A 12,483-nucleotide genomic window follows, 5' to 3' on the forward strand; every position below is an offset into this window, starting at 1 on the left:
TGATATATACCAAAAAGTATCTGTATTCTTATTTTGAAATAGTTTGATCAGATAATAATTACTTCTCCTGTTTAGATTTTATGCCTCCTTTTTTCAAAACTTTTTTATTGTTTTTTTATTTATTTTGTTGAGAGACAGAGAGCAAGCTGGGGAGGGGCAGAGAGACAGAGGGAGACACGGAATCTGAAGCAGGCTCCAGGCTCCAAGCTGTTAACACAGAGCCTGATGCAGGGCTGGAACTCGCAACTGAGAGATCATGACCTGAGCTGAAGTTGGATGCTTAACCGACTGAGCCACCAGGTGTCCCAAGATTTTATGCTTCCTTTTTACTTACTGATTTAACTACATTAATAGTATCAAAAAATACAGTTTGGTTCTATTTTGTAGAGCTGTGACCATCATAAACCAGAAATAAAAGGAAATAAAGGTCAACAGTTCTTGAAAAGATGTGATAAACTTTAATTATTTTTTTTAAGGTTTTATTATTTATTTTTTTTTTTTTTTAATATTTTTTTTAGAGCACTGGCTGGCTCAGTCGGTTAAGCATCTGACTTGGGCTCAGGTCATGATCTCACGATTCATAAGTTCGAGCCCTGCATCGGGCTCTGTGCTGACAGCTCTGTGTCTCCTTCTCTCTCTCTGCCCCTCCCCCTGCTCATGCTCTGTCTCTCTCTCAAAAATAAATAAACATCCAAAATAATTTTTAATTTTAATAATTTAATTTTAATTTAATAATTTAATGTTAATAATTTTATTAATAATTTTTAATGTTTATTTTTGAGAGAGAGACAGAGAAAGCACAAGCAGGGAAGGGGCAGAGAGAGAGAGAGAGAGAATCCCAAGCAAGCTCCGTGCCATCAGCGCAGAGTCCAACATGGGGCTCCATCTCAAGAACATCAATAACATGACCTGAGCTGAAATCAAGAGTCAGACGCTTAACTGACTGAGCCACCCAGGCGCCCCAAGGTTTTATTTTTAAGTAATCTCTACACCCAACACGGGACTTGAACTCACAACCCTGAGATCAAGAGTCACATGCTCCACTGACTGACCCAGCCAGGAGCCCCAAGAGCACTTTAAAATGGAGTCATTACAGTCCCTCCCAGAGACTGTCCTGATCACATTCATTCAACATAGTCTTCTAGGAGACCCACTGTATATCCTGAAAACTGTTCGAACTGCTCAACTCAAAATATATTCTACTCCAGGACAAAACCAGTCTAGAGACTCAGCAATGTATCTTCTGTCAGACACACTGGATCTAAGGAATGACCTCCGTAAGTGTTTGCATTTCTGCGGAACCCAAGCATTTCCTGAAGGAGGTGGGCTACATCAGGAATGATAGAAAAGCTTTCTCTTCTTCCCAGATACCATGTCCTCTTAGGTCACTACTCCTGATTAGTTTCCTATTACTGCCATAACAGATTTCTACGAATTTAGTGGCTTAAAATAACACAGACTTTCCATCTTACAATTCCATAGGTTAGAAGTCCACCATGGGTCTCGCTGGGCTAAAATCCAGGTGAGAGCCAGGCTGCATTTTTTTCAGGAGGCTCTAGAGGAGGATCATTTCCTTACTCTTCCACCTTCTAGAGCCTTCCTGCATCTCTTAGATTGTAGCCCCCTTTTTGTACCTTTCTGACCCTTCTTCCACAATCCCATCTCTCTGCAACAGCTAGGGAGTTTCCCTGTGTTTACGGACTCCTGTGATTAGATTGGCCCAGTGGATAATCCAGGATTATCTCCCCATCTTAAAGTCTGTAGGAACCTCAATCACACCTGCAAAGTGGCCTTTGCCATGTTAATTAACACTTTACAGTTTCCTTCCTGTAGGAAGGAAAGTTTCTCTCCAGGGGAAAACCTGTCCTTTGCCTTTTCCAATTTATAGAAGCTGCTGGCATCCTTGGATCATGGCCATATCACTGCAATCTCTGTTTCTGGCCTTACAATTTTGATTCTCCTGCCTCCCCCTTACACAGATCCTTGTGATTACATTTAGGCTACCTAGATGACCCAGAATAATCTCCCCATCTCAAAACTCTTGACTTAATCACATTGGTAAATCCCTTTTATCATACACGGTAACCTATTCACAGATTTGGGGGTTAGGACGTGAACATTTTTGGAGGGCCGTTATTCTGCCTGCCACAGTCTACCTTTGCCCCCCAGATTCACATCCATCCCAAGTAAAATCACCCCATCCAAAGGTTCTCAAAAGTCTCAACCCATTACAGCATCAACTCAAAGCCCAAAATTTTATCTGAATCTCACCAACTTGAAAGTCCCAGATCTCATTATTTAAATTATCTAAAGTATGGGTGAGGATGTGGGTATGATTCCTGGGGCATAATTGCTCTCCATCTGTGCACCTGTGAACCAACAAAACCAGTTCTTTGCTCCCAAATATAATGGTAAGACAGTCATAGAGTAATAGTAACAGATGTTCCCATTCATAAAACAGAAAATGGAATGAACGAAGGAGCTAGCAGTCCCAAGCAATGTAGCAATCCAGCCAGGAAGACTGCATTCATTAGGTTTGAAGGCCTGGGAATAATCTGTGGCTTCCGGCTTCACCCTCTGAGCCTGTGTCTCCTTATCAGAATCATTGCTTTTTCATGAGAGGTGGCACGTGTTTATAGCTGAGGAGTTTCATCAGCTTGTTTCCTGCCTGTAGACAAACAATACTTTCACATTGTGAAAGTGCACAGCATGCTGCTTCATTGAGTCATTTTCCTGAATTCCTTTTACTGAATCCCTGCAGTCATTGTAGCTTTTATTTATTTGTTTTTTAATTTCTTTAGTGTTTATTTTTGAGAGAGAGCAATACGAGCGCAAACAGAGACGGGCAAAGAGAAACGAGACACAGAATCTGAAACAGGCCCCAGGCTCTGAGCTGTCAGCACAGAGCCCAACATGGGGCTCGAACCCACAAACCGCGAGATCATGACCTGAGCCGAAGTGGGACGCCCAATTGACTGAGCCACCCAGGCACCCCAAATCGATGTAACTTTTAAAAATGTATAATGGTCTCAAGAAAGATGGTGTCACAGTGAGCAGTTAGACAGCCCCGTGTGAGGTCAGTTGTTTTGCATGATATAGGTAACGAAAATGAAGAATGTTTTCAGTGGAAAAAAAAAAAAAAGGACAAGACATTTGTGAGATCAAAAGTGATTGTGAAGGAGGAGGAGGAGGAGGAGGAGGAAAGGAAAAGGAGGAAGAGGAAGAAGAAGAAGGAGAAGAGGAAGAAGGGAAAGGAAAGGAAAGGAAAGGAAAGAAGAGAGGAAGAAAGGAAGAAAAGTAGGAAGGAAGGAAGAGAGGAAGAAAGAAAGGAAGGAAGGGAGGAAGGGAGGAAGAAAGAAATTGCCATCTTCACAAGTGTCCTGGCAATAGGATGTCTTCCTTACCAATGAGCACAGTTTCATATCCTCAGCAGGCACATTTGGAGAACAGTGGAGAGGAAAGGCCATGTGGTAATGCAGCATAGTGGTGGGTGCACAGATTCTGGAACCAGACTTCTGGAGTCCAAATCCTGGCTCCACCACTTAGACATGTGACTTGGGATAAATTAATTAATCTCTCATACCTCCATTTTCTCATCTGTGCAATGGGTGTGATATCAGTGCGCACCTCATGGGATGGTTATGAGGATTGGATGAGCTCTTACTTGTAACGTGCCTGGCACACAGTAAGCTCTATATAGCTTTTTGTTGTATAAATAGTAAAATTAATAAAACAAGATTATTTGGTGGGTGGAGTGTGATTTCTAAGGAAAAAAAAGGTAATGGCAGGACTGGAAATAAAGTCAATGAAAGTCCTCAGAATATAACGTTTCAGAATGTAAAGTTTCTTTTTTTTTTTTAAATTTTTTTTAACGTTTATTTATTTTTGAGACAGAGAGAGACAGAGCATGAGCAGGGGAGGGTCAGAGAGAGAGGGAGACACAGAATCTGAAACAGGCTCCAGGCTCTGAGCTGTCAGCACAGAGCCCGACGCGGGGCTCGAACTCACGGACCGCGAGATCATGACCTGGGCCGAAGTCGGACGCTTAACCGACCGAGCCACCCAGGCGCCCCCAGAATGTAAAGTTTCAACATAAGGCATGATATCATTTGTGGAGGAAAAAGCTATCTCTACAAGGTATATGTCTGTATGTAAATTCATAGAAATGTGTCTGGCAGGATACTTACCTCTATGGAGGGGACGACCAAGGAGAACCTCAGCATTATTTTCCATATTTGCAACCTGACCGAGAGAACATATCTGCGTGTTCTTTGTGCAATAACAAGCAAGCAACTTTTACTGAAAATCAACGTGAAAGAACAAAGTGCCCAGGAAACAGCAAGGAAGAGTAGTGGCTCTGCCATCTGGGGGTCAAGGGAAGTCACAGAAGAGATGACATGAGAATTGGATCTTCAAGGAGGCGTTGCCTGAGGAAAAGAGATTGGCTGAAGACAGGGCTGCCTGAGAATGAAATGATGGATTGAGGAAGATGGGAATTTATATTTCTGGCGTGTGTGGTTGGGTGGGGAGAGGAAGGGAGGGACGGGTCTGAGATCAGGCTGTGTGGACGGGTTATAAAGGCCTGCTGTACACACTGAGGAGGTTGAACTTTGTGGACACAACTTTTTAAGCCACCCAAGGGACATGATCACAAAAGAAGTATCCTTCGGCATCCAGGTGGAAAGTGGCTGGGGAGGTGGGGATGATTGCTTAGGAACTGGTTCAGGAGGCTGTTGCACTGCTCTTCGAGAATTCTCCCGGAAGTGACAGAATAGCGTCTATGCAGGGAGAGAAAAGGGGCTTGATTTTAGAGATAGTTAGGAGGAGGCAGCAACAGTACCTGCCTCTAGACATCGACTCCACATTTTTGTGTTAACTGTACCCTGCTTTGGGGAATCACCTTTTTTCACTTTTAGCCCTTGTGCTTTAGGCTTGGGGCTCCGGGGATAGGACACAGGATATATAAGTTATTAACTCATTCTGTTCCCTTGGCCACCTTTCCCGGAGGAGCACATGACCCCAGTCAGGACAGTCAGGCCACCGAGACACGTTCTGGGATGTCTGGAAGCAAACTCCCTCGTGACACCAGGTGTGAGATGCTAAGAACCTGGAACTGCTCAGGCTGCCGTGTGCCTGGGATGAAGTCGGCCCAAGGGAAGTCGAGCCTAGAGCTGGATCCTGGAGGCATCTTTGGAGCCCCCAAACAAGCCAAAACTTAGCCAGACGTGGTCACAAAAGTCTCACGAGCTAGTAATTTTTTTAATGCTTATTCATTTTTGAGAGAGAGGGAGAAAGACAGATAGACAGGCAGATAGACAGAGCGCGAGCAGGGGAGGGACAGAGAAAGAGCAGGGCACAGAATCCCAAGCAGGCTCCAGGTTCTGAGCTGTCAGCACAGAGTCCGACATGGGGCTCAAACCCATGAACTGTGAGATCGTGATCTGAGCCGAAGTCAGACACTTAACCAACTGAGCCACCCAGGCACCCCATGAGCCAGTGGCTTTTAAATTAACTTAGACTAAATTTAGCTTGGTTTAAGTCAGTTTGAGTTGTGTTTTCTGTTCAAACTGACTCTGAATTAAAAGTCTTCAGAGTGTTTCTAATGATTAGCACTGGAAGGAGGAGCATCTCTGAAATCTACCGCTCTTAGTCTCTTGCAAGAAGTGAGGACAAAAACATGTCCTTAGCTACTGTCAGCCCCTCTTAGGGAGGATAGATGTGTCATTTCAATTTGCTAAGTTAGAAGAATCTAAGGCTTTAGAGATTCTGGAAGGGGTGGCCCAGACCAATGTGTGACTCCCTGACTTTGGGATTTTGCAGATCTCAGCTAGCAAAATTATAACAACAAATCTTAGGGTCCAAATTAGAATTGCTAAGTTTTAATTTGTTAAGTAACCATAAAAGAATATTATATCAGAAAAATGATACTTTTACACACTCTCTGTCTCTCTTCACACACACACACACACACACACACACACACACACACACAGAGTAACTTTCAAGCAAAGGATACCTCTTAAATTTTTTTTAATTTTTTTTTAACATTTATTTATTTTTGAGACAGAGAGAGACAGAGCATGAACGGGGGAGGGTCAGAGAGAGGGAGACACAGAATCTGAAACAGTCTCCAGGCTCTGAGCTGTCAGCACAGAGCCCGACGCAGGTCTCAAACTCACGGGCTGCGAGATCATGACCTGAGCTGAAGTCGGCCGCTTAACCGACTGAGCCACCCAGGCGCCCCAAAGCGCCTTAAATTCGTATTTAAAACGAATACCTTGGGGGGCACCTGGCTGGCTCAATCCGTTGAGCATCCAACTCTTGATTTCGACTCAGGTAATGATCCCAGGGTCCTGGGATCAAGCCCACACTGGGCTCCATACTGAGCACGGAGCCTGCTTGGGATTCTCTATCTCCCTCTGCCCCTCTCCCCGGCTCATGCTGTCTCTCTCTCTCTCCCTCTCTTGCTCTCTCTCTCTCTCAAAAAAAATGTGAAATGAGTATCTTTGGCTTTGTGAAAGACACTACACTGTACTCACTTTTCTCACTCTGTCTCAGGTATGTGAAAACCTTTTACCAGCAACCCGCTAACTGGCCTAGTAGAGAACCCGTGCCCTTTGGTAGAGTTTCCACCCATCAGATGTCATCCACATCCCTGGGACAGGGAAAGTCTGAACAACACAGGGTCCCAGGCCTATAGGAGGATTGCAGATCCCAGGGAAGGCCTCACTCAAAGCAGGGAGGATCTGGCAAGGAAAGCCAGACAGCGAGAGCGTGGAGCTCAGAGAGTCTTGAGGAACATCTCCCATTCCCAGCATTGACCTAGCCCAACCAGCCCTCTCCCCAAGTCCACCGCCTGAGTAGGGACCCCCAGGAGCCCTGAGCACAGACTAGTTGCAATGCTGGGTCTAGATGAAGGTGCTGGGAGAGACAGGAGACTGAACAGGCAGGTCCCCCTTCTCGGGAGCACTAGCAAACCAGCTGGGGATTCAGCATCAACAGAGACAGGTTAGCTCAGGAGTGTGGATGCGGGCTATTCCCTTGTGTCATGAGGAACAGCAGCCTATTCAGCTGAGCTCAGAGTGGGGGAAGGTGTTAGCCCACGGGGGAAGGGATGGGAGTCTCGCCCCTCCACACTCCCTTCCTAGAGCAAGCAGTCACCACCCCGTGGAGCTGGGTTCGCAGGAACAAGTCTTTGATGAGTCACAATCCAAGCTGTGGTTGTGCGGTCAATATCAGAAAGTGCTCCAACTTTCAGTCTAAGGGACCTGAACATCCCCCTTAAAGGGAGACTGGACGGAAGCTACTGGCTTCGAGCCAGGACCCCGGGGCAGGGCAGGAAGATAATAAGACAGAGAGAGAAAGGGGAGAGTGGACAAAGCAGGAAGGAAGGCCAGGGAAGCAGGGTCCAGTGAAGGCAGGCAGGAATGGACTGACAGGAGACAACAGGAAGAGCGCGTTTCTCCGACGGTAGGCTCTGCCTTTCCACGCCTCCAACGTTAAGGACTGAGTTAGGGGTTTATGTAAAGATATACCGGGCACATTAAGGGAAGGAAAGGCTTCTAGAACCTGAATCCCATGAGGCCAGGCCTCATGGAGTCTACATCAAGAGCCAGTGACAGATTCAAAGGAGTCCTGGGACCCTCAGCAAATTGAAATTCTTGGGTCTTCGTTCTTCCACGTCTCTGCCCCTGTCTACTTTCAGACTCTGCCAATTCATCCGTCTTTCCCTGACTTTCCCACCCAAGTTCCTGAGGAACCCAAGATCTGAGCTGCTCTGAACATCTATCTCAGTGGGGCCCTGAAAGCCGTGATCTCTGGCCAGTCTGCAAATCAGCTGATCTTGAACTAGGGGTCCATCAGCTAAGGTAGAGAATAGCAAGGGAGAGGCATGAGGGTCAGCTGTCTCCAGAGCAGCTGTCGAGGGCTCAGAACACTTTTATGTTTTCTCCACACCAGCTCCCCACCAGATGCATGTCCAATTACAGCTCTTGAACTCCAGATCTTTAGGTCAAGTGAGGCTGTGTGACCTGAGAGCCTACAATCCTATGCTCCTGGGGCCCAGACCTGCTCCCCACCATATCAGAGAAGCCAGAGAATGCATGACAAGTCATATGCACTATGTTGTTTATTGTCACATGTTGCCCATGGGACAGGGTCATATGGGGGAGGGGGGCCCTCAGGCAGAGAGAGATGGAAGGAGGCGGAAGTAAGAACCATCTATTTTCTGAACTCGGCTCTTCCTTCCAGCTGTTGATGGTGGGGGCTTGGCCACCAGCAGGACTCCCTCAGATGCAAGCACAGTGTTGCGTGAGAAGGTTGGGCACGGTCTCATACTTAAAAGAGTAACCACCATCTGAAGTGGTGCGGACACGTAGGGGCCTCATGGTCCCAGGGAGGGCAGCACAGCAGGGCCGGGCCCCTGGCACTAAAGAAAGGGGCTGGGCAGGGGTCGGAGGAGCCCCAGGGACCAGCAGGGGCAGGTCTGGTGGGGCAGTCAGCCCACAGCCACCGTGACAATAGTGGAAGATGAAGCTGGGAGGGTGCACGATCCACCGGTCCCAGCCCAGCTCCTGGAAGGAGATATTGAGGGCCGCTCGGTGACAGTCCGCATGGGCAGCGGGTTCCTCTGGAGACCTCTGGAGCAGGCGCAGCGCGGCGGGAGACCAAGGCCAGGGCAGCGGGGGAGTGGAGCGGCGGGCTCTCTCCCCTCCACTGGGCGGCCTGGCCCGCGTGTGGGCCACCAGGAAGGGTGTGGTCTCGGGCCGGGCTGAGCAGGAGCAGAGAGGGCAACGCAGCTGTAGCACCAGGACGGGGTGGGTCAGCAGAGGGAGGGCAGAGGTGGCCAGGTGCAGCACGGCCCAGCGAGAGGGGGCCTGGCCCAACGACATGGGCACAGCCATGGGGACCCCTGATGACAGCGCCAGCAGGCTCAGCAGGGGTCCAGAGCTGTTGGAGGCTGCTCTGTCCTGCCTGTCCAGTCCCGTGTGGAACCACAGGTGGGCTGATGTCACCTGGCGGCTGCGTGTGTGCTTGGATGGCTGGAACACATACGTGAAGAGGCTCTCCTCGGCCTCCTGGGTCAGCTCTCTGGCAGCCGGCTCATCCCCACAGCTGGCACCTGCAGGAGATAGCGGGAAGGGAGAGGGCAGCCCGGACTGGCAGAGCCTGGGACCCCTCCTCCTCAGCCACTCTCCTGAGCGCTCTGTCAGACTTGGGGCCCCTCTCCGGTCTTGAGAGAACTGACAGAGGCTCTCCATTTGTTATTTCATCTCTATAGGACGCAGAAAATATAAGACGCTGCCAACTTCCCTCTGAAGTGGTTTTACCTATTAACATTCCTATCAGCAACGTATACGAGGCCCTGCCCACCCTCTACTTTCACTTGGAGCTGTTAGGCCTGAATCTCTGCTCACTGATAGTGTGAAATGGATGATAGTACTTTAGATACACAGGCAATTGTTTTAGTACCTCATATATCTTTTTACAAGTCAGAAATGTTGCACGATAAACTCTTTAAAACAATTCCGCTTGGGGCACCTGGGTGGCTCAGTGGGTTAAGTGTCCGACTTCAGCTCAGGTCATGATCTCACGGTCTGTGAGTTCAAGCCCCGCGTCGGGCTCTGTGCTGAGGCTCAGAGCCTGTGCTCAGAGCCTGGAGCCTGCTTTGGATTCTGTGTCTTCCTCTCTCTCTGCCCCTCCCCCGTTCATGCTCTGTCTCTCTCTGTCTCAAAAATAAATAAACATTAAAAAAAAAAAAAACAATTCCGCTTAAGAGCGGCTCAGTCATTTGAACTTCCCACTCTTGGTCATGATCTTGAGGTTCACGGGATTGGACCCCGTGTCAGGGTCAGTGCTGACAGCAAGAAGTCTGCTTGGGATTCTCTCTCCCCCTCTCTCTCTGCCCCTCTCCACTCATGCACGCGCTCTTTCTCTCTCTCTCTCAAAATATATAAATAAACGTTTAAAAAACACACACACAATTCCACTTAAAAAAAAAAAAAAAGGTTAATACCAGAGAGAAAAAGGAGGGACAGGAGGGGAAGGTAAACAGCCCAGGATAGAGGGCAGGGCTTTCTAAGAAAGGTGATTGGCTAGAGGGTTACTGGAGGGGTTGTGGGAGGGGGCATGGGCTAAATGGGTAAGGGGCATTAAGGAATCTACTCTTGAAATCATTGTTGCACTATATGCTAACTAATTTGGATGTAAATTTAAAAAACAAAATTAAGGGGCGCCTGGGTGGCTCAGTCGGTTAAGCGTCCGACTTCAGTTCAGGTCACGATCTCACGGTCTGTGAGTTCGAGCCCCGAGTCGGGCTCTGGGCTGATGGCTCAGAGCCTGGAGCCTGCTTCTGATTCTGTGTCTCCCTCTCTCTCTGCCCCTCCCCTGTTCATGCTCTGTCTCTCTCTGTCTCAAAAATAAATAAACGTTAAAAAAAATTTTTTTTAAATTAAAAAAAAACAAAAAAAAACAAAATTAAAGTTAAAAAAAGAGAGAGAGAGAGAAGGAAGGTGGTTGGCATCCTTCCCCAACAGGTATGCAGGCTATACTAAACAATCTGGACTAGTTGACAGACTGGGGTTAGGACTATAGTGTGACACAGATTCTGTTATAAATCTCACAAGTGATCTATTTTGCAGATAAGGAGAAAGGGTTGCAAAAATGAACTACTAAGTGGCCAGGCTGGGATTCTGCCCCATCCCAGAGCCACACCAACTCACAGTGCTGCACGAGGACTAAAGCACAGGGAGGCAGGGGGTCCCCTCTGAGGGAAAGATGGGCCAGATTACGAGAAAGTCCACCCGGAAGAGGACTTTATTGGTTCAGTCAGTGGAACATGGGAACGTGCATAAGGAGATGAGAAGTCAAGAGAAAGTAGACTAATTTCCTGGAAAAGTGTCTCAACTAATCTCACTCCTGCATCTCTGATACCTTCTCAAGCCTCAGCTAATTGGGGCTAAAGAAACAAGATTCCGAGCAGGGAGTGGAGGCAGAGAAAGAAGGAAACGTGGAAGGAAGGGGCCGATACCCAAATATCTCTGTTGCTAGAGACTCTAGGTCTCCCCAATGAGTATCTCCCAAATGCCTCCTCTCAGCCTTACATCATTTCACTTAATCCTAAGAGGTAGGCATTACTGCCCGTTTAAAAATTTTTTTTTTCAATGTTTTTTATTTATTTTTGGGACAGAGAGAGACAGAGCATGAACGGGGGAGGGGCAGAGAGAGAGGGAGACACAGAACCGGAAACAGGCTCCAGGCTCCGAGCCATCAGCCCAGAGCCCGACGCGGGGCTCGAACTCACGGACCGCGAGATCGTGACCTGGCTGAAGTCAGACGCTTAACCGACTGCGCCACCCAGGCGCCCCTGCTGCCCGTTTTAAAGTGAGGAAACGGAAGCTCAGGAAGGTTTAGTAACTGGTCCCCTGTTGCAAAGCCAGTTAAGCGGCGTGTATGGGACTCAAACCCAGACCTGTCTGGCTCCCAAGCCCACGCCTTATGTACCACACTGCTTCTCAAAGTCAAAGTCACCCTGCCAGTTCCCTGCCCTCATTACCTGTAGTTGGGAAAAGGATGGCCTGGGAGACATCCTCCTCCTCCCTGGGCTGAGAGCCCCTGTGCACGAAGCCCCCCCGGGCATGTCTTCGAGGCAGACGCCTGACTCCAGGATCCCCACTTTCCTCGGTCACTGCCGGAGGCCCCAAAGCATCCAAGAACAGGGCCCTCACCTTGGCCAGGACAAGTTCCCGGTCCAGCTCTGGCCCGGGGCAGCCATGCCCACTCTTCAGAGACAGCAGTAAGAGGAGCAGGAGTGGAGGCTGGGGCAACATGGCTCACCCAGCGGAGGGCCAGCAGTGTCCGGTGCCCTTTCTGTCAGGGTCTGCCCCCCACCCCCCGCCTCCCCACTCTGCCCTCCCATCCCAGTACTGGCCCTCTTCTACCCCTCTCATCCCAGTCTCCCCAGTCCTTCCCACGCCCTGCAGTCCAAGTTGCCCCTGCCCATGGCATTGAGACCTCCTATCTCTGACGCAGATGTCTGTGGCCCTGAGCCTTATCTCCCACTCCTGCCAGGCATGTGGGGGAGGGGGCTGGTGAGAGTTCTCACCCAGAGTGACCTGACCTACACATACAACCCTTTCCCCCTATTCTCTCTCTCAAACACACACACACACACACACACACACACACACACAGCCACATCCCAGCACCCAGCACAGAGGTGACATCAGGTACAACAGGAGCCTGGGAGCTGGGGTCAGCCAGCTCCTAACAGTGTTACTCGTCGTCGGGGAGACAGAATGCGCCAGCCCCTCAGACCTTGGGCGGAGGGGGGGGGGGGGGGGCTTTCAACCAAGCGGCTGCGGGGGGGGTCATGGGGGGGAAGGGCTGAGGTCGGGGCTAGAACTGGGGCTAGGGCCGGGGGCAGGTGGTCCCGCCTGCTCTAAACTTAGCCTGGAGGAGCCAGTCTGGGCTCTTGTCCTCCAG

General features: G+C 49.1%; 1 protein-coding gene across 1 annotated transcript; it reads right to left on the reverse strand.

The window, feature by feature from the left end:
* Positions 1-8,110: 8,110 nt before the first annotated feature.
* Positions 8,111-11,891, reverse strand: INHA (inhibin subunit alpha). The gene is made up of 2 exons (XM_049614806.1): positions 11,555-11,891; positions 8,111-9,121 (listed from the first exon to the last, which is right to left on the reverse strand). Exons 1-2 carry the CDS (start codon positions 11,826-11,828, stop codon positions 8,289-8,291), a joined length of 1,107 nt encoding a protein of 368 aa, XP_049470763.1. The 5' UTR covers positions 11,829-11,891; the 3' UTR covers positions 8,111-8,288.
* Positions 11,892-12,483: the final 592 nt, after the last annotated feature.

The sequence above is a fragment of the Panthera uncia genome, assembly GCF_023721935.1.
Source record: "Panthera uncia isolate 11264 chromosome C1 unlocalized genomic scaffold, Puncia_PCG_1.0 HiC_scaffold_3, whole genome shotgun sequence".
NCBI classification, from domain to species: Eukaryota; Metazoa; Chordata; class Mammalia; order Carnivora; family Felidae; genus Panthera; species Panthera uncia.